This window comes from Gobio gobio (genome assembly GCF_949357685.1).
Source record: "Gobio gobio genome assembly, chromosome: 21".
NCBI lineage: Eukaryota > Metazoa > Chordata > Actinopteri > Cypriniformes > Gobionidae > Gobio > Gobio gobio.
This window is the reverse complement of record NC_137117.1, coordinates 15835507-15858652: the sequence shown is the minus strand read 5'-3', so window position 1 is coordinate 15858652 and position 23146 is coordinate 15835507. Positions and strand designations below refer to the sequence as shown.

The 23146-nt window shown below is 38.3% G+C and overlaps 1 protein-coding gene across 2 annotated transcripts in view; it reads left to right on the top strand.

Annotated features, from left to right (window-relative positions):
* Window positions 1-23146, top strand: part of lima1a (LIM domain and actin binding 1a) — a 27352-nt gene extending 4206 nt beyond the window's left edge. The window contains exons 1-12 of one of the 2 annotated variants that reach the window (XM_079803628.1): window positions 1342-1448; window positions 1864-1981; window positions 2941-3084; window positions 4941-4983; window positions 7162-7536; window positions 14671-14734; window positions 14968-15074; window positions 16180-16257; window positions 17314-17359; window positions 18221-18264; window positions 18389-18522; window positions 21594-23146. In XM_079803628.1, coding sequence (XP_079659754.1) covers window positions 2963-3084; window positions 4941-4983; window positions 7162-7536; window positions 14671-14734; window positions 14968-15074; window positions 16180-16257; window positions 17314-17359; window positions 18221-18264; window positions 18389-18522; window positions 21594-22509 — 1929 coding nt within the window. In that variant the 5' untranslated portion in view covers window positions 1342-1448; window positions 1864-1981; window positions 2941-2962 and the 3' untranslated portion in view covers window positions 22510-23146. Of the gene's footprint in view, window positions 1-854; window positions 1449-1863; window positions 1982-2940; window positions 3085-4940; window positions 4984-7161; window positions 7537-14670; window positions 14735-14967; window positions 15075-16179; window positions 16258-17313; window positions 17360-18220; window positions 18265-18388; window positions 18523-21593 lie in introns of those variants that run through there. The other variant, XM_079803627.1, reaches the window with a different exon arrangement.

The following is a 23146-nucleotide window of genomic DNA, read 5'->3' as shown; positions in this document are numbered from 1 at the left end:
TATTTTGAATGCGTTAAAATGAAAAAATGAATTGCCCGTGTTAACGCGTTAATTTGCCCAGCACTAAAAAACAACAACAATATTTGTATAACTCATTCGTTTACATTATATAAAGCCTTGTAGTTCTGTATAATTAAGGGCGTGGCCACTTTGAGTGACAGGGGGATAGCCATTTATCTGCTGTCTGTTAGACATCACGTCACCTCAGCTCCACCCACGTCCCGGCTCTTTGCCCATTTTCAGTTATCCGGGAGTGACGCGCGATGACACGCTGCCAAGATTGCAACGGCCAGCTCGACCCTATACTTTACGCTTCAAAACTGCTCTTCAGAATCCTATGGGTGACGTCACGGACACTACATCCATATTTTTTTTACAGTCTATGACACACACACACACACACACACACACACACATTAGTGCTGTCAAACGATTCATCGCAATTAATCACATCCAAAATCAAAGTGTGTGGACATTATTATGTATACAGTAAATACACACACGACACGTGCATGTATATACTTAAGAATTTTTTAATATTTAAATATAAAATATTTATATTTATATATAATATAAATAGTATATACATGCAAATATTTATTTAATACATGTATGTGTGTGTATTCAAATATAGGCCTACATAATTATAGTACACACGTATATATTATGTAAACACAAACTTTTATTTTGGATGTGATTAATCGTGATTAATCAATTGACAGCACTAAAATATATATATATACATACGAGCACACACAGACACACACACACATGTATATGTTTGAATAAATAATATTTAGTAATGTGCTGGAAGGCGTAATCTTACACTGTGGAATGTTGTGCCTATTCTCAAGCAAGACTTCCATGTGACTGGGATTAATGAAACTGATCCAGCGAGCCTGAAGACCCCTGGAGAGGCTCCTCTGTGAGACACCACTGCTTTGTGTTCCCACAGTTTTTGGTAAATGGTATATCATTACAGATGATATAATCTAATGAGAAAAAAACATGTAAACATGTGAATTACACAAAAAAAAAAAAAATGTTACACACAATTTACCATATTTCTTGTCCTAATGCATTTTTTTTTCTTTTGATTTTGGGGTGAAAAATGAGCTGGACATGGAGGTGGGGACTTTTACTCACTTCCAGGAATCCTGTGGGATTCCCAGACTGAGTAGAAGCCTTGTTGACTCACTTTTGTCTGTTCTACTGAGAGTCTGATGATGAATTGCTGAGCTCTGAAGTGGGAGGGGCATTACCTGCTAGGTGCAAAGCAGCTCTCTTCCCATTGGCTGAGAGGAGGCAGTATATTTCCTCACTCAAACAATGTGAGAGTGAGCAGAGTGTTCAGAGCACTGAGAGGACTGAGAGGCCAACAAGAAAACTCCTTGGCACATCCGCTGAAAGATTCCAAGAGGAGGCTTGATAGACTGCAAACTTAAAAAGTATGTATTATTTGATTGTGTTTCATGAGCCTTTGTTTTTGTTGATGCCTTCATAAAGCTTGTCTAGCAATTTGAGTGCATGCCCTGTGATTTAGTTTGAGCTGCTTCCCACTTTTCACTGTCTTTTCAATGGTCTCACAGCCATATGTTTCTGGATTTAATTTTGATAACTTGCTAAGTACATTTAAAAGGGGTAACTTTCTTTTGAGCACCCTTTAAAAACACTTAAAATGGCTGTCTTTCATTCTGTATTACATCAATTTGTTGATTTTAGGGTTTTTTATTGTGTTAAAAAAAGTTTGAGAGCTTCATTATGTAGTATAATGCTAAATATATTGATTTGTGATCATATACCGGTGTTTAATGAGCACGTATATTTCTGTATTATTGCATCAAACTCACTTTGTGAGTTCAGGATAACTTCTGGGAATGACGTGGAGACTTGTCTAAGCATGCTGAAGTGTTGATGTGACCTGAGTGTGATGTTTCTGCTTCATCGACCTTCTGAATGTTCTCCTGTCATTCAAACAGAAGTGCGTATATCATGTGCTCAATGGTCGAGTGTCTCTGTGATGCAAATCAGTAATCGTGGAAAGCCGTCAGCTTTAATTTCTTGACTTTTAGGAAGTCTTGACTTGTGTATCTGGGTGAGAGAGAGTGTATCATCTGCTGAGTCACATCCTAATGTCTCAATACATCAGACCCTTGAGATTGCTCAGATTAATAAAACTTGACCAAATAAAGGACACGATTCTTTCCCAGGTGTCCGACTTATAGGAGATCACAGGCTAGTTTTAAGGCATGTTCTGTTTATGGCTGTATGTAACTCCTAAAGCATGATGCATGAGTAATCTGAGGTAATGATGACTCAGTTACTGTGTCAGCAGCTTCAGTGATATGGACACTGACGTTTCAGCTGATGCTTTTTCCCTTGCATCACCCAAAACAAAGCCCTCCGCTCTGGTGTGAAGGGTGGGAGAACATGCTTGAATAGATTAAACGCTGGTTAATTCGAATACTGAACCCTAATCAGGACATTTCTGCGTGTTATATTAAAGACATGGGTAAGGAGGGGTTTTTGGTTGCCCAAAGATGATCTGTTTCCTGTGAATTTTGTGAGAACCTTAATAGGCATGAGATCAGGTGAGATAAGAATATTGCTCCACTGTTTCCTGCTATATCAGGCATAAGTCACAGCATGTTTGAATGTTCAGGTGAGCGGCTACAGGTGTTGTGCACTGGCGCCGAATGACTCATTTCAAGAGTAATATGGGAAAAACTTGTTTCTTCCTCTTTCTGATGTTCCACAGGTGTTTGAGATGTCATGACTCATTTAATCTGTGCAATCACATGGTTGACTTCAGTATAATTGGACGATTGCTATACATTTAGTGCAATACATTGTACAAAACATCTAATATACATGGTCTGGTTTTATCAACAACAAAGTTGTGTTGGAAGTTGCAAATTTTACATTTCTCTGTCCTAACAGAAATCCTACCGAAGACATCAAGATGGCCGTCAGTTCGTTTCATCGTGGGCAATGGGCCTCGCAGTCCTTGAGAGTTACAGCAAAGGAGCTCTCCATTGTTGGTGTGCGAGGCAAAAACACAGCCATTGCCGAGCGATTTTCCAAGTAAGCAAATGACAGGATTTGCATATCTTAAGCTGATCTCACTTGTCATTTAATCTCTCCTATTTGCTTACACTTTAGCACTCCTTTTAGCAGTGTTTCACAACCTTTTTTACAAGGCACTTCTGTTTTAAAAGCTGCCGTTCTAAATTGGTTTATGATGTTCAATTCTCTGCTCCAATATTATCGGGAGGTTTTCTCTTTCTCTTCGTTCTTTTGTTCACCATGAAAGTGGTGTCAAATCTTTTAATGATGCAGTCGACAGCCAGACAGTGACCACTAATAAAAAAAAAGTATCCTTTTTTATTTTTAATGCTATTTAATACAATTTTTAAGTACAAATTATACACTCTAAAAAAAAAAAAAAAAAAGGTTCTATATGGCACCAAAAATGGTTCTTGGCTTGTAATCATAGGGGAACCTTTTTTAGTGCTATATAGCACCAATTTTGGTGCTTCAGCGGTTCTTTGATTAAGGTACTATATAGCACCTCTGAAGAACCACTGAAGCACCAAAATTGGTGCTATATAGCACTAAAAAAGGTTCCCCTATGATTACAAGCCAAGAACCATTTTTGGTGCCATATAGAACTTTTTTTTTTTTTTAGAGTGTATTACCAGCCTACACAAATTTGCTGCATTTAAAAACAGTGACATAAAACGAGTGTTGAGTTCTTCTTCATTTCTTGTTTTAAAAATTCTTCCAGAATCCTAAACCTTTCCAAATACGACTTCCATATTGAATTCTCTCAGACATCGAGCCGCACTGCACGCGTTTGATTTACAGCTGAATGTCTGCTGCCCGACTCATTAGAAGCATCTTTGTTGGCTCTCAGTCGGTGTGTTTCCTGTGCAGAGGAATTTCTCCAAGCGTCTGGAGTTTTTCCAGTGCATCTCCTGTCAGATTTTTCTGATGTCTTTTCCAGCGTTCTGCCTCTGGCTTCCTCTCTACACATGCATCAATGACTTCCACATCCTCAAAACTGTAGATTTGCCAGCTGAATTAGTGAGAATCAAAGAAATCAAAGCGAAGGTTTAAATGGTTTGTGATCTGATCACCTGTTATAGGTGTGGGAAATAAATTGTGTGTTTAGCAGTTTTAAACGGTTTCTTTATCTATGTTTCTTTCCAACTAACCTACATTCAAAGCCAGCAGTTAGTTTGAATTGGAATGCCTTGGATTTCCTTTGAAAATCAGATTGAACATCCTGCTTTCAGTGCTTGGGAATTTTTTAAAAGTCCCTCCAACATATGGTTGATGTATCTGAAAGCCCTTCAGGCTAGCTTTCAAGTTTTCTTTTTAACATGTCATAAAACTAAAACTAGAAGTGAAATCAAGACAGTCCAGTTTGCACTGCTACATATGACCACTAGAGGCCACCAATGATTAAAAGCGATCTTTTAGTTTTTAGGCAGATAGGAGATCCAGCCTAGTATTTTGGCTAGGTCGACATTGCTTTTTGTGAGTTCAGGATAACCTCTGGGAATAACGTGGAGACTTGTCTAAGCATGCTGAAGTGTTGACGTGACCTGAGTGTGATGTTTCTGCTTCATTGACCTTCTGAATGTTCTCCTGTCATTTAAACAGAAGTGTGTATATCATGTGCTCAATGGTCGAGTGTCTCCTTGATGCAAATCCGTAATCGTGGAAAGCCGTCAGCTTTAATTTCTTGACTTTTAGGAAGTCTTGACTTGTGTCTCTGGGTGAGAGAGAGTGTATCATCTGCTGAGTCATAAAAATAAAACTAGAAGTAAATTATGTTAGTATATAGATTTATATTATGGTGTTTCAAATGCACAGGAACTAGCTACTCTAGAAAACAGTTGAGTGAACAATTTTTCCACTTTATTTCTTCTCAGGTACCAGAAAGCAGCAGAAGAAACAAGTTCAGACAAGAGAAAAGTGAGTTCTCACCATCTTGTAATTCATTCAATTGCATAATGACTCTGTCCATCTTTACTCTATAATGACTCGTCTGTCTATCTCCCTCTGTCTATCTTTATAGTTAATGACTCGTCTATCTATATGTTATAATGACTCGTCTGTCTGTCTATCTATACGTTATAATGATTTGTCTGTCTATCTATGTTATGATGACTTGTCTGTCTATCTGTATGTTATAATGACTCCTCTATCTATCGATCTGTCTGTCTATTATTATATCTGTCTATCTTTCTGTCTGTCTGTCTATTATTCTGTCTGTCTGTCTATTATTCTGTCTGTCTGTCTATTTTTCTGTCTATTATTCTGTCTGTCTGTCTATTATTCTGTCTGTCTGTCTGTCTGTATATTATTCTGTCTATTATTAGTCATTCTGTCTGTCTATCTGTCTGTCTGTCATTCTGTCTGTATCTATCTGTCTGTCTGTCTGTCTGTATCTATCTATCTGTCTGACTTTTATTCTGTTTGTCTGTCATTCTGTCTCTATCTGTCTATCTATCTGTATATTATTCTGTTTGTCTATCTATCTATCTGTCTGTATATCATTCTGTCTGTCTATCTATCTGTCTGTATATCATTCTGTCTGTCTGACTTATTCTATCTGTCTATCTGTCTGTCTATATCTATCTGTCTGACTGACTTTTATTCTGTCTATTATTAGTCTGTCTGTCTGTCTATTATTCGGTCTGTCTGTCTATTATTCTGTCTGTCTATTATTCTGTCTGTCTGTCTGTCTATTATTCTGTCTGTAACACTACTCTGAGCTACTGCTGCTGTTTAGACACTCATGCAGTCAGTGTCCAGTCATCTTAATCTTTATTTAGAAGTCTTAATCTGCAGTTAATTCCCATGCGCTTTACATAACTGGTTCACTCAATCTGTGCCCTCCTGAATGATCGAGTGTGTGTCTTCATAAATACTGTAAGGACGCTTCACTTGGTGTGTTCGCGTTTGTCAGGATGAAAGAGGTGCAGAAATGACGATGTGCAGGATGTGGATATAGGTATGCGCTGATTGTACTTAAAAGAGACCGCAGCTGGTTCACATCATGTATAGTTTTTGCATTGAAGTTTTGTTAAACTTGTTAAAGGTTTTCGATTTCTGCCCCACTGCGAGAGCCTTGCATTATGTTTTTGGCAGACAGTTCGGAGTGTTTGTGTCAGGCCTCATAACTTCTGCCTGGAATGTGAGTAGTTAACATGAGCCAGAGGTATTTGAGCTGCAGGGTCAGAACTAGGGTCAAAATAACATGCGTTAGTTGCTTTTGTATTGTGGGCATACAGGAGAAATATGGATTATGTTTGGTGCTTGACAGATTTTTGGTTTGTTTTTCTATAACTGAACATGTCTAGTTTTGTATTTTGTGTAGTTGTCATTTACACATAAAAAGTGATCAAAATACATATTCACAAATATAATACGATGACAACTGACATAAATGTCTCTGAACATAATAGTGTACATAATGTCATATTGTGCCAATATGAAAATAAAGCAAGCTACTAATGACCTGTTTTAAAAGTAATTTGTGCCTGTGTTCTGAATTCTAAATACTTTTACACTAATTGTATCATCCGTTTTGTCTTACATTTTTTTACACTTACATTACTAAGCATGTAATGTCTTTCACAAGGGTTCATTTTCCCTGTTTCCTGTCACTACTTCCCCTTTTTATGTTCTTCCTGGTTTGTCTGTCCTGTTGTAAGGGGGTTGGTCTAACTCCCTCATGCAGATAGTTTCAAAAGACTAGCATCTGGTGCTGCATTTTTTTCCCCTTTTCTTCTCATTTCCACCAGCACAGACTGAGGGAGCCACTCCTTCCATTTGCCAGGTTTCTGAAGCTTTTGTAGGAAACCTTTTCTAACAAACTACTACTAATCCAACTAATGACAAGATACTTAATCTTTTAATTCTGTTGACTGCTTTTCCTTGTTTTCAGGCCTCAGTGAGTAATGTATCTTTAATCATGAAGTAGACTTTTAATCAGAATTTCAGTTTAACGCTGTCCAAACTCAACAATGAAATGGCTTAATCTCTATGTTTCATTGTACTTTTTTGTCTTGTTTTAAGATTAAATATGAGATGCTGAGAAACCCAAGGAGTTAACACTCTTCTGAAATTCTCTTTGTTTGGATACAGTCTCCGGAGAAGTCGACTCCTTCTCTGCGCAACGGCAATCTGAGTGTCCTAAAGCAGCTCTGGGAACAACCAGCCGATACGCCTACCTCTCCAGAACCCAAAGCGCACTCCAGACCGAAGGAGAACCATCAGCAGCATTCAGTTCTGAGGAGCTCGCAGCCTTCAGATCCTGGTGTTGACACTCCACTGGAATCCACAGACGTCCAGCTTGTTGACGGCACAGAGCCCCAGCTGTTGAGCCACAGTGACCAGCCGATGGAGAAGTGGACGCAAAGAGATGTGGAGACTCCCGGGGCTGTGTCCATCGAAAAGCCCACTGTGCCTCTCAACAGCCTGAAGATGATGTTTGAGAAAGGAGAGACCATTCACAACAACGTAAGTACAATCTAAATTGGTACATATTATCTTAAGGCATTGTGTTGGTTTGGTAGATAGAACCTCTTGGTCCCTGTGATATAACATTCCTGTCTGAAAATGTAGTCCTAAATGAAAGCTAAATAACACTGATATAGAAGCCTCAACCTTGGTTGTAAGCCTAAACTTGAGATAAACTGTAAACCTGCCTCTCAAATCTGATTGGGTGATTGAAATGTTGTTCCAATGTTGCACTTGAAATCATGTTCACCAACACGTCTCTGGTGTGTATGAAGGAGTTTTAAATTGTGTGCAATTGTAAAAAGGCCATATATTTTTCACATTTTGCATATTTCTTTCCTACTTTTCATATAGTTTCCTCTTATTAAAATGTTCATTTGAAGCCTCTTGGACAAACAGTCAAAAAAAAAAATGTCATGACCATTTTGACCTGCCCTCTGACCCTCAGAATTAAAAACCGGATTTGACTACTGTAGTTTTAGGACTTCACTATATGTAAATTACCTCTGTTATGGTTGGTTAACCTTTGCAAACACTGAGGTGTTGATATGCAAATTAGGGTGGTCCTATGTTAATGAACTGATGGTTTTGTACAGACAGAACTATTCAAAAGTTTGGGGTCAGTAATGTTTTTTTTTTTCGTGTGAGAACTTTTTTTAAAATTTAGCATTAAACTGATCCAAAATGACAGTAAAGATATTTACAATGTTAAAATGTTAAAAATGTATCACTGTTTCCACAAAAATATTAAGCAACAAGCTTTCAACATTGACAATAATAATGATAAATGTTTCTTGAGCAGCAAATAATCACATTAGAATGATTTCTAAAGGATCATGTGACACTGAAGACTGGAGGAACGATGCTGAAAATTCAGCTTTACATCACAGGAATAAATTACATTTTAAAATGTATTAAAATAGAAAGCAGTTATTTAAAATGAATCATATTTCACAATATTGCTGTTTTTAATGTATTTATTTAATAAATGCAGTCTTGATGAGCAGAAACGTCTTTCAAAAAAAAACAAATCCTTCCAACCTTAAAGTTCTGAACGGACTTTTTTTGCTCATAGTTCATATTCATAATTATTCTAGGTGAACTGTGAAGGATGCTTTGGCTCTGTGAAAGTTGTTATGAGTAAATATTAGATCAATTTTAGTATAATGAAATAGAAGTTCTGTCTTCCGTTATATGTTCCCTTAAAATTAATGCACGTAAGAGTTTGATTTAAAGACGACTTGATCAAACAGTATCTCTGTCTGTTCTACTGGCTGGGTATCTGCTTGTATTGAAGACGCTCAAGAGACTGGTCATGCTGTGCGTCACATGGTGTGTGTTCATGAAGACACCAGTGTGCTTCAGTCTCTGTCTCTGTCTCTGTCTCTCTCTCTCTGTCTCGGTGTGTATTCTGAGGTTTCAGTAGGTTCACTGCTCTGCTAAACGGCTTGCAGGTCAACTACTGTCAGTTTGTCGCTCTAACTTTGTATAAAATGTTACTTTGAGTTAGCCGCCCTGACGTCGTCATACTCAGATTCTAGTCAGAATATGAGTCTGATGCTGCTCCATTGGGCTGTGCTTTTATTGGGGCGTGTTTCAACCGAACCAGGAAAGAAAATGCCTCTGCACTCAATTGGATAGATCAACAACCAATCAGAGCAACGGAGTAAGTGACGTATGTTGAGCGACGCATAGTTGTCAACAGAACTCAACTGCACGCACGCTGGAAGAAGTAGAAGAAGATGAGTGTAAACAATCTTTGCTGGTGTTGTAAAAATGATTTAAGGATACACGGAGTACTTACCAACACGATCATCATTTCTGAGAGAAATAGTAAAGGTGAATGCATGTACGAACAAGTTCTGAACGAATTCAACCCAAGCGGTCTTTGATGGCGTACATGATTATGTTACTGTTGATCATCTGTCCATCATCGTATAAAGCCCGCCCTGACAATTTGATTGGTCCGAACAGCTCTGGTTCGAGCATAGTTGCTCCACAACGGATCAAGTCCAGACCAAACTTCCCGACCTCAAATGTTGTGGGCGGGGCTAAGTTTGGCTGGCAACCAGGCTAACTTTGAGTTAGTGCTTTGTTTAAATGGCTATCTCTGAGTATTAAAGTTTGGCATGTAAGTTGTAATACTACAGGATACTTTTCTAAGTGTTTAGAATTATGATTTTTGCCTGACAGGCAGTAAAATAGCCAAATACTGTGAAATGGGAGTGGCTTCTTTTTGACTTGAGCATGTAGGCAACCAATCAGAACATCTTAGTAACTGCACAGCAGAGCAATTAAAAATCACTCAAATACATTTGCAACCGCATAGCAACACCCACAACTCCTTAGCATTGTTATGATGAGTTTTGAATGCCAATAATCAGAATATGTAAAAATGTAGTTCTTCTAAAGCTTCTTTTTAAACCAGATCCATTGTACGTCACTGATTTGAATCTCTGCTCTATTGTTCTCTGCTAGTCTGCGTGGTTAAAGATGAGATGAACATTCATGTGGTGTCTCTTCAGTCACGCCTTATCTTGACCTGACATTTTGTTTATTCTTTAATCAAATTTTGTGGAACAGTCAAAGGTTATGTGTTTAAAATAAACCGGGACTTCACCGTACACAATGGTGTCTCTTGTTTGGCGGACTGCAAAGGGAATCGTACTCAACATTTTATCTGGAAAAAAGTAAGCTAAAGGAGCGTGGGTGGAGGAGAGGGAGAGAGACTGAAACTGAATGCATTTTACTGTCAGCAGTGGTTCAAAACGTCCCAGCATGCAATGGGCAATGTTTTGATCCACACCATAGTTATGCTTCCAAAGGCAAACATCATTATTACTCACACTGGGGGTTAGGGGCTTTTCACATCCCTAATCTAAAACATAATACTTCCAGCTGCTGTTTTTTTAGGGACTGAATCAGTGATTTGAACTTGTGAACAGTTCTGGCTAGTGACTGATTACATGTAATCTGGATTACGTAATCAGATTGCAAAAAAAGTACTTGTTAGATTAGAATACATTTTAATTACACACATTCACACTACCGTTAATTGTTTATTGATTTGCATGTTATTCTCACAATGGCAGTCAAATATTCATAATTCATTTATTCTCCATACTACTACTTTTTTATGTTTTAAATGTTCCTTTCTAAAAATGTGCACTGCTTGTATACTTTCATAAGGTCTTCCAGGTTTGTGGAATTGGACACACAGATCAGACACTCTGATTTAATAGATATTTTAATTTGTAAGTTAGGTCAATAATCAAATTAAGTCAGTAAAAATAATAAATAATACAATTAAGTTCACAGCTCTTGATGTCAGTTAATGGTCACATGCAGGCAAACCATTTTTTTTTTAAATAAAATATATATATTTTTTAGTATTGTTTTATTTTTAAATTATTTAATTTAACTTTTATGATTTACTTAGCTTTTCATTAAACTCTCAACCCCCCTGCAGTTCCATCATGAACCCCAGTCTGGGAAACCCTGACGTAATGTTATATTTAATGAACTTCATGTTGTTAACAGAATGGAATAAATTTTTCTTTCTTTTTGTATTTTAAAAAATATATAAATTACAAAGATTATTCTACTCAAATCATTGTGATAAACAAGTTCAAAAGTAATCCAATAGTAGTAATTTGGAATCCGTAACCGAAAACAGTTTGTAAGTAATCTACCCACCTCTGCTTGTGAACAGTGTTGGGTAAATAACTCAGATTACTGTACTAAATACTCTCTCTAAAAAGTATTGAATCACTTATTAGTAATTCATTTCTAAATCCCATATCAACCTCGACCATTTGAACAATACAATGCAGACATGAAACTGATCTTTTAATTCTTTCAAACAAATATAAAATTGCATAAATTATTCTTGAGCTGACTAAAAAGGTGCAGTGTGTAATATTTACGAGGATCTATTGAGAGAAAAGCAATATAATGAACATAACTATGTTTTCAGTGGAGTATAAAGACCTTACATAATGAACCGTCATGTTTTTATAACCTTAGAACAGAGGTGGGGAACGTCTCTTGCAGAGTTTAGCTCCAACCCTGAAAAAAACCCCTCACCTGCCTGTAGCTTTAGTAATCCTGAAGACTTTGATTAGCTTCAGGTGTGTTTGATTAGGGTTGGAGCTGAACTCTGCAGGACACTGGCCCCCCAGGATCAACATTCCCCACCCATCCCTTAGAATGAGCCATTTCTATCTACAAACCGCGGGTCCCCTTACAGTGAAGTCGCCATTTAGCGCCGCCATGTTACTACAGTTGCCCTAAACGGACAAACTTCTCTACAGAGAGCTAGCTACTCTCTGCTGTCTCAAACGACGACATCTTTGGCCTGTGACAGCTTCTCTATGTGCTCCGAGAGGGAGGGGTGAGCGGTTGCAATTCGCAACTTCACCACTAGATGTCGCTAAAATGTACACAGTGAACCTTTAAAAGGAGGTTTCATTAAAAACATACATTTTAACATTAGATATTAAATCCTCTGTTTTATATACAGTTTTTAATGTAATCACATCAGAAGTAACTAATAAAACATTTTTGTGTTACCCTTACTTTACTTTTTGGGAAAAGTAATTCAGTTAGTAATGCATTACACCCAACACTGCCTGTGAATCATTGATTTGTTTAGTCTGATCAGTCAGTTCATGGAAATGACTCAAAAGAACAGCGTTCACTGACTCGGCTCTTTAGTTCAGCTCACTGACTCAATGATCTGGTGGCAGCAGTTCTCATGATTTAATTAATCCTCCCACAAAGCCACAGTTTAATTTTAGGGTTAAACCCAAACTCCTCTACCTCTCAAAAGGCATTTCCATCATTGGACAGGGATGAGGTTGCTCGCGCTGAAAGTCTTTGCTGTTCTCACCGGGGGACTGATGTCATGAGATGAACGTCCACATGATCGCTGCGGGGTTCGAGCTCTCTGCTCTCATCAAAGCCAAACTTCTCTCCTTTAACCTGAGGGATGGTCATGAGGGAGAGAGACTGACTGAAATCAAGTGAACTCATCATCCACCTCCTCCGGCATTTTTGCTGTTTTTAATCTCCTGCAGAGATTTGTTTTCCGAATGTCACTGGATATTGAATTTGGGGTGCTTGGAGAGTTGAACTGACTAAACGCAGTTAATAAAGGGAAGTTCTAGATATGATCGGACGTGGTGATGTGCAGTGTCTGTAGGGCGGACACATTTCATAAGAAACTAGACTTTCGCCATCCGGGAAACGTCATTTAGAATAATCACACTGACAAGATTATTGTCCGTTTTAAAGATTTCTCAGCAATTTTACTAATTATCGATACTAATAATCTTTATAATTGCCACTTTATTTCATGGATAAAATAAAATGAAAGCATATCGCAAGAAATATGAAGACGAAGATGTGATTTATAGTAGATTTCATTTTTTTTGTCACAGATTTTATTCTCTGATGACATAAGGACGCTCCTCGTTTTTGGCAGGCTGTGGCTCAGATGTTCCTATCTTTTGTGTGTTTTGGATTAATAAAGGGTCTTTTGTCTGGGCTGGTGCCCCCTGTGGCTGTGCTGCCTTTGCCTTTTGTACTGTGTTTATTTCCCGCTCCCCTGGTGTCTGCACACCAGCCTGGAGACGCTGCACTGATGCCTGGCCGGCCGGATCCCCTTACAGCCCCGCTGATGGCTAATCCATGATTGGGGGGTGGGCCGGTTTCAGCCCCCTGTTTGGATTTAGAGGTTCAGCCAGCTGCCTACCCCACCCCAGCCTCTCAGCCCTCCCCCTCTCCATCTCTCCCGCGGCTGCCAGCAAAACACTGGCATGCTCACCGTCTTTAATCTGCTCTCAGAGCACTGCCGGGCTTTAGTCAGACAGACTCGGCTCTGTAAATCTCCAGGAATCACTGCGGACCGCCTGTTGTTGTCTGTCTGATTTTAAATAGGTAAGACGCGTAGCTTTCAGATCGATACTGATATTGTTACATGTGGAAACTCTCTGTTGGGTGGGATGATGTCGGTTTTAGTTCCTGTCGTGCTGCTTTCCTGAGAACAATGGCAATGGATACAGCAGACTTTTTGGAGGATGTGTTTGTGCTGGGGTTGATCGCAGTGTTATTGGACAATATGTGTTAGGCACTTCTTGAAAAGTAAATGCCTGTAATGTTTTTGTCTAACTGTCTGTCATTTTCTGAAACCAAAGCCGAGAATTAAGTGATACCACTACAAGAAATAAAATGCAAAATGGTGCGTAAACTTTTATATATAGACCAATATGTTTCCAGTTAATCATCTTACGGAAAAGTTACAAAAGCAGCACATTATTATTATTATTATGTGTTTAATTACAGGTAATACAGCCGTATCAACAGTGCACCAAATTATTCAGTTTAGCAACAGTGTTGTTGCCCAGTGGTTTGTTCTGGTCTCAGTTCACCGGGTGTAGAATTGCATGAGCTGTTGTGGCAGTAAAGCCAGACGCTGGTGTCTGTCCACGGCTCTCTCAGAGCTCATTAGAGGATTATTGATGCCAGTGGAAGAACTGGCCAGCCTGAGCAGGAGACATGTTTAAACACTGCTGTCATGGCTTTAAATGTCTCTTGTCACCTTACTAATTAGTGCTGTTTGCTAAAGTAAGCATCATTATTACTTTAGCTCATACTTAGGGTTAGGGGATTTGAACAAACCCCTTACCCGTCCCGGAGTATTAAACTTTGGGGCGTAACTCATCCTGCACTGAATAAGGCTTATGAAGAGGTGAGACATTTGAGGGGTTTTCTTTTGTATGCCAGCCAATAAAATGGGCAATTTTTGTAAATAACCTTTAATAATTGTTTATATACTTTGAAGATGGACGAGGCATGAGCCAACTTGCTATTAAATATTCAATACATTTTACATTTTAATAAAAACAAATTAAAAAAAGTAATTGGATTAAAAAGAAATTCAATTATTAGACTTATTAGACAGAGGGGAAATGGGATCAAATCTGCATTGGCTCTGACTTTTTATGAAATCAGTTATGTTTCTGAATATCCTGAAATGCATCACAGCGAAGTGACTTTAAGGACTTTTTAATGCTTTCTTTGTGCTGTGCTTGGCACTCTTCATTAACAACACATGTTTCTTTGTCTGTTTAGATATCCAAAGAACCTGGTAGACCAGGAGACGGTGGATCTGAGATTATGGAACCAGGAGATAAAGGTACAGAAACACTAAACACAACCACGCCACAATATGTTTTCTGTTAAATGATCTCACATCTTGAACTTCCTGCTTTTTGCAACACTGTAAGAATCAGCTTTCTGGAAAGTGCTGATGGCAGTTCTGTGGAAATTCCTGTTTCCAATTGCCACTTTGACCTTTCTCTGGCGCGTATGCTTTCCCCTCCTCATTGTCTGAGTTACCCCACTGACTCTCTTTTTCTTAATTCACAGAAAGTCTTGACTCTGGTGTCAAAATGGTAGAGTCAACCCCTCTCAGGGACCGAATGGCCATGTACCAGGCAGCTGTGACTAAGCACGATTTCCCTTCCTCCCCCACCGTGAGTTTCACCCCCACTCCTTTCACAGTAAAACACTCCCTCAATTACTGTCACTTATGATTTCATCAGACGCAACATGTCTGCTGACATGACACTATTTGTATCTTGTTTAAAGGCAAGTTCACCCAAAACATGAAAGGGATGTCATTTACTCGCTCTGATTTATTTAACAATTTTCCATGCTTTTTTCATGTGATTTAAAATTAACATGGACTGAAGCTTTTCACACAAATCATATGGACTAATTTTAAAGGGTTAGTTCACCCAAAATTGAAACTGATCCCATATTTTACTCACCCTCAAGCCATCCTAGGTGCATGGGATACTTCTTTCAGACGAATACAATCAGAGTTATATTAAAACATTTCCTGGCTCTTCCAAGCTTTATAATGGCAGCCCAAAATTTGAAGTCCAAAAAAGTGCATCCATCCATTATAAAAATCCACACAGCTCCAGGAGGTTAATAAAGTCGTATGGATTACTTTTATAATGGATGGATACACTTTTTTGGGGGGCTTCAAATTTTGGGCTGCCATTATAATACTTGGATTAGCCAGGATATTTTTAACATGACTCCGATTTTATTCGTCTGAAAGAAAAATTCATATACACCTAGAATGGCTTGCAGGGTAATTTTTCATTTTTGGGTGAACTATCCCTTTAAAAAAAAAAAAGTCGCTAAAAATCCCTAGTTCTTTTTGAGCTGTATTACAAGTAGTGATGTTCAATATGCGAATGAAAAAAATTTCAATGAATTTTCACAAAATCCATCTGAATAATTTATTCATGAATGGGCTGATCTGGTTTGAGAGACGGAGGGGAGGATGCCAAGATCCTTTTTCAATTTACATCTGTCATATGGCTTGAAATATAATCATATGGATCATTTCATGATATTTGAATAATAATAATAATACTTTTGAAGTTTGAGGTCTTTAGTACTCATTAATTAAAGACGTTTTTCTTTTGTTTTGCATGGGGAGAAAGTCACAGGTTTTGGAATGACTTTGTGAATTATGACCGAATACTCACTCTTGGGTGAACTGTTCCTTTAAGGGAGCACAAGCTCAACCTTTTCCCTTTTTGTGTTCCTGGTTTTTGGTAGAGTGAACCAGCAGACAATGAAGTCCGCAGTCACAGTGGGAAGCAGAAGGAAAATGTGCCACCGATGTGTGCTGATGTGGTAAGAACTCTTGGCAACGGGAAATCCTGTGAATGAATTCACAATACATTTGCATCTTTAAAGTGCCCTTATTATGCTTTTTCAAATATTACCGTTCATGCACTGTGAAAGTCTGCAAACTTTTAAAGATCAAAGTGCACAACAAAAAAAGAAAGAATTGATTCTGAACTGCCGAAACGAGTCGTCAGCAATTCCGGTCTCATTTTTGTAACATATCTATGTAGGTTTGTAACTTTATTGGCTGCCCGTGAACAACGTCTTCTTAGCTACAACAGTGTTTGAGGGCAGGTCAAAGTACTGAGAAGAAACATGTTGTCGAAATGTCGAGAAGATGCTATTTTCTGTGCTGAAAATACACTTTGCTGCTCTTCCCAAAGATGAGGACTCGCGCTGGAATTGATACGGTAAAACTGACGCCATTGTTACTGTTCGTATCATTGTGTGTCAAGTGCTGAGGAAGATCCGGAGCTAAAATTCAGAGATGGTAATGACACGCGCTGTAAGCGGTAGACCAATCCCAACAGACTGAGCTATCTACCAACCGGACTTGGAAAAGAGGGGTTAAGAGACAGAATCCTTTATCGAGCCAATTCAGACACTGAGAAAAGACGTGATATCCAATGTACATTATGAATTTTTTTTTTGAAAAAGTTTTTTTTTTTTTTTACCTTGGATGCATGTCAACTTATTGTAAGAGACCTCCAAAACAAAATTAGGAATGTTTAAAATAGCATAAGGGGCACTTTAATAAATGTTTCTGGTTGTCTCCATAATCTTTTTAATTGAATAACTTGCTCCACGTCATTTCCCCCCCCCCGGCCTTTTTTATTTCTCAAACTGACTCTTTCACCCACTTTTCACGAATCAATACATTTTTCTGTGGATAAAATCAATTCTCATCCTTTTTATTTGTGTTGAATATCCGGTTTCACTCTGGTATGTCACATTATGAAAGGGTGTACAAATCCAGTTTCACGTTAACACAATAACCGATTGTACAGTTTTCCAGTAGTAAAGGTTTCTGGCACTTGCCTTACTACTTCTTTGTATCTGCAGGGCTCTGAATGCAACGCTGTGAAAAGTCCCACTGCAGACAGGAATGGTGAGTTTCTACTTGTGGTCTCTTGCATCCATAATGACATACAAATCATGAGTGAAAATTCTGTGCTTCTCACTCATGATATGAACCGATTAAAGGGTTATTTCACCCAAAAATGAAAATTATATTAAAAATCCAAGCATTATAATGGAAGTGAATTGTTGCTCTGTTTTTGAAGTCCATAAAAGTGCATCTATCCATCATATAACTGCTCCACACGGATCCTGGATCCATGCGTTTGTGTAAGAAAAATATCCATAATTAAAAAATGTATAAAGTAAAATGTCTAGCTTCCGGCAGATTAAAAAAAAAAAAAAAAAAAAAACGCAGCTGGTGTGCAATATTGTCAGACGTAGCGTAAGCATTTTGAACTGCGAGAGGCACTACACTTTTCCCGTAAGTTGAATATGGAAAGATATGGATCCAATAGGGAGGAAATAAAATATGGATACGGAAGGAAATACGGATATTTTTCTTACACAAACACACCACTTCGCTTCAGAAGGCCTTTATTACGGTGACCCCCAGACCCGTGTGGAGCAGTTATATGATGGATAGATGCACTTTTATGGACTTCATAAATGAGGCAACAATTCACTGCCATTATAAAGCTTGGAAGAGCCAGGACATTTTTAATATAACTCCGATTTTATTCTTCTGAAAGAATATACATATACACCTAAGGTGACTTGAGGGTGAGTAAATCATGGGCTAATTTTCATTTTTGGGTGAACTATCCCTTTAATCTAGGTTCAACTCTATTTGAAGTATTATGACACAGTTTGTACTGTTTCTTTGGACCCCAGCGCCCTCTAGAGGTTATTTTGCTGCAATGTCAAAAATCACTGTTCTCTCCATTTGCAGGCTCTGCTATAAGTCCTGAACAAAACCAGTCTAAATCTGTTAGGGTGAGTATTCAGTAAATTAATAAATAGCCATTTTCGTATTTACCACATAGTTTTATCATAGTGTCATTGAAAAATACAGGCATGGCTTGTCACTTTGGCTAAAAACATTTTTTTGCACTTGTAGATGTTCCGTTTGCCTGTCCGTGAAACCTGTGTGACGTGCCTTAAGACCGTGTACCCGCTAGAGAAACTCGTAGCGAATCAGCAGATTTACCACAACACCTGCTTCCGCTGTGCCTACTGCAACACCAAACTCAGGTGAGGCCAAGAGACTCGTGGCTCTGATCCAGCTGGCACACTTGATGTGGACTAGCAGAAGTACACAAGACTGTTGGGTCTCCCATTTGTCAATTTGTGATGCAGAGAGGGGTGCCCAACGGCCAGTGTTACTTTTTTTTATTGTTTAAAAAAAAAAAAAAATATATATATATATATATATATGTATATATGCTGCTGAAATATATTTTTAAATGTAGTCTGTTTAGTCATATTCATTTTTTGTTATCAATTTCTACTGGGCATAAGTTAAATTTTAGTTGATGAAATCTGCAGAATTAAATCACATTTTCAAACATTTTATATATTAAACATGTAAAAACGTGTTATAAAATCACAATCTTCTGAAATGACATTGGGAACACTTTAAATGCAATGCTGTGAATTCTTCATGCTTAACTGAAAAATATTATGTTAAGTATTTGATTATTACTATTATATAGAATCCCTTGTCAAAAAATCCTATTGGAATTTCACTTTGTCCTGTAAGATCTTATTGGATTCTTAGAAAGTTTTTCCCACAAAGTTTTAAAACGTTTTTATTTTTTTAAAGCTGGCATATACTGTGCTGACAATAAAATATTTGCACAAGTTGTGCTATCCCCCCCCCCCCCCCCTTATTTATTAAAATGCTTGATTCGCTAAGATTTAAAATGAAAAAATAAATAAATACAAATATAAATACAAATTCCCTTATAGACCTGAATAGGGACCCAATTGGATTAACACGCTAGCAAAGTGTTTATTCACTGTTTTAGTTTATCAATTATTTGAAGCAATAATAGTGGTTCCGTCAATAACATCTGAATATGGTTGCCAGTGATGTATTTTAGTGCTTAATGCGTTAACATACAGTTATTGACATACGATTATTTTACAAAAGTGCACAACCATATTCTGTAACGTAGGCTACTCTCTCAACCTTAAATTTTCATTAGTCACAACCTCCTTTTTTCCCCCAGCGATTTTTCAGTGTGTATTTAATGTGCGATTCCAGTAACTTACAGCGATGGAGATATGAGGTGTTTATCATTTGAAGGTTTCATATCCAGTCATTGTCGTCGTCCACACATTAACCAGCTAGGAAATCGCTTCACCTTGCCGCGGCTTCTCCCGCCAGTTTTGAGGTCCGCGCGCGCGCTCGCGCTCCAGTCAGGAATGAAACATTCTGACTCAAACTGCAGTCGGTTAATTTAAATGTAAAGGACATTATAACTTTATTAGTCACAGCTGTTACTTGCAGATCATATGATATTCACGGTTAGCGCGAGAATAAAAAAGGATTGACGTCGGTTAGCTTCGTGTATAGGCGCGAATACTGTATTTAAGTTGTTGTAATAAACATGACAGTTTGAGTCACACACTTGTATTAAAATATGGTTTCAACCCTAAACACAAACTTTGTGAATGTAGCCATTTAGTTTTTCCCCCTAAATAAATGTTAGATATTTTAGTGAATATCTTGCAGTATTATGCCTTTTTATTGTCATATCTTCCCCAACTGTATATAGAGCTGCAGGGTTTGTGTATTTTTGTAGGCTAACCTAGCAAAGTTAGCATGATCCTGGTTTCCTAAACCCACGGTTTTCTATTGCCTATTGGAGAAAATAAGCAGTAACCAACAAAACTGTAGCTATGATTCTTACCAGTAACACAACTTTTTAAAAAGTTGAAGCCAAAATACAATCTCCAGAAGTAAAAAGCTAAACGTTAAACAAACTACCATGCTGCCCTACAAAGGCAAAAGACCTTGAAAGATTTTTTAGTTGTCCAGCCAAATTAATTATAGGTAGGACACTGGAAATCTGTCAATTAGATGTTTTAGTAATGAAAATGATCTACATAAAAAAAAAAAAAAATCTTGAGCTCAAACTTGACTTAGGACCCCTATTTTGAAGTTACTGTACTCCTGTATTGACTGCTGTATTGGTCTGACTTCTCACTTTTTGCAGACAATACAAGACAAATGGCAGTAACTTCCACATTATCAATATTTGGTTGCTGTTCACCATTTACAAAATCATTATAGTATAGCATCTCAACCATCCTTAAACGCTATTTGTAAAAATAACCTCTCAACTATTTGTTTTACCTACTTTTATTCAGGTATTATGTGTGTCAGTGCTTCATTGATAGATGTATGAGACAGGCTACACTGTAATATAAACGCTGCAAACTTTAATGGACAGTAAAACAATGGCAGAACACTGTAACTCCAGGCTGACTCTGCTATTGTTTAGAAGTTACTAACTCAATTTGAGCTTTCTAAAACAAAGGAAAAGAACAGAACTGGTGTTACGCTGTTTTGACTTGGTTTCTCCAGGGCTTTTGGAAGTTACTGTTAAGAAGACAACCCATTATTTTCTCGATAAAACAACGGAATTGACTCACGATACTTATCCACATGATAAAGGAGGTCCTGAATGTCCCAAAAATATTATATATAAAGTTACTGCCTTTTGTAGGGCAGAATGGTTGTATATGGCTTCAACCTCCGCAATATTAAGCTTTAGAGTTCTGACGACTCTTTCAGTCTTTATGAAAAAACATCTACGTTTGAGTTTGCAAGAATGCGATTTATAGACACAACAAGGCTGCAAAAGCTGACTAGTCAGTAGTTTACCTGTTCAGTGTTATGACGTTTAATGTCCCAGATGACCTCTGTAGTCCCATTTAGCCACTTGTTAGCACTCTTTTCAAGACAAGTAAAAGTTTAAGATGATCACGAGGGGGGTATACTTATGTATTTTATGTTGTAGAATAAAAGAGAGAATATCTTTTAACTTGTGTTATACCTCTACGAGACATATTTCAGGAATTCAGACATTTAACCAAATACCCATTCAAAATCCCATTGACCCCAGGACGATGGAACCAGAAGTGCTAAAATGCTCATTTCCTGGTTTTGTCCCACAAAAATACGCCATCCCTGCAACACTAAAATGGTTTAATATAGGGTATTTATGGCATTTAGGACATATGAGTATTTAAATGATGCTCCGTTTGGTTTGTTTCTAATCTCTCGCTCTGTTTTGCCGCCCTCTTTTGGACAGTCTGGTGAACTACGCTTCTTTGCACAACAACGTCTACTGCAAGCCACACTACTGCCAGCTGTTTAAAGCCAAGGGCAACTATGATGAGGGTTTCGGCCACCGACCCCATAAGGAGCTTTGGGAGACTCGAGGAGAAGGTGCCGAGGAGCAAGTGAAGCTCTCGCCTCAAGAAGCAACCTCCAGCCCAACGGTAGAGGAGTCTCCACTGGTAAAGGTTAATGTGCTTGCGGCCACTTTAGAGACCCGAACCCAGGTTGCCTCCGAGAGGATGGAGAAGCCACTGGAGACGGGACGACTCAAGATATCCTGGCCTCCTCAGTCAGAAGGGGACGAGAGCGCAACCCATATGTGTGGAGCTACTGACGGCAGTGGCATCAAACCCATCCGCCCGAAATGGCCTCCAGAGGGCGACTTGGTATCAAGCAACTCGGACCAATCTGATCTTCCAAAGATTCGCAGGAGCGTCTCACTCAAGGAGAGAAGCAAACCGTTTTCCATCTTCAGCTCTGCGCCGGTCGCTCAACCCAACAAGAGATGCCAAAGATCTCCTTCAAGTGAGAAGCCAAACTCGGAGGAGGTAATGTCACCCGTCTCTTCCACCACGGACACGGTGATCTCTTCCGAGGACATGACTGAACACAACCAATCTGAAGAGGAGGAACAGGGCGAAACCAATGAGGAAAGGATGAAACATGAGGAGAAAGAGGAACTTTCCTCTCTGAAATGCAGCTCACCGGATAACAGTCCTCCATTGTCGCCCGTGAGTGAGTCTGGGCTGGATCCAGAGGAGAACCAGGCCTCACAAGATGTGGGCTTCTGGGATGGAGAAGAAGCTGAGGAAGATAGAGCTGATGTCAGCGTGGAGGACCTCATTAAGAGAAACCGTCATTACGACGACGAGGACGATGTGGTCTGACTGAGTGATTGATTGATTAGATGTCCGTGGACTTTCATTCCCCAGAAGCACCAGCGAATTTTCATGTAGTCTCCGTCTGTCCTTTTGTGCAATTTTTTTTCCATGTCTTCAGCTTTTACATGTGCCTATAAATGTAAATGATCTAAAAACCAAGTAGTTGTCAGGTTATTCAGAAGGCTTCTCTAGTCTAGACGATACACTAGAGCTCCTACAGTCTCTTCAAGCCTAGTTTCATGAAAATTGTAACTTGTTAGGTACTTTTTCTATATTTTATATTTCCATAGACTAGAATATTTTATTCTGCTGCTGCTCAATTTCAAAATATTTGCATTTCAAAACAATTCAAAAAAGAAAATGTTTTTGATACTGCTTTTAAGAGTTTAAATTAGATTTATTAGGCCAATCTTAGTATGTTTAGTTCGAGCAGCCATCGTTTTATTTTCATCACTACTGTAATGCACTTGTATGTACTTTATATGTTAAACACATCCTGGCTGTACCGCATTTGATTGAATTGGCAACCTTTTGAATGTTTTATTGCAAAATTGTATAATTTAACTATTTTAAATGTCGCTTTTTTTAATCATGGGACCAAATATCCTGAAAAACTGTTTCAAATAAATTTACTACTACAGAA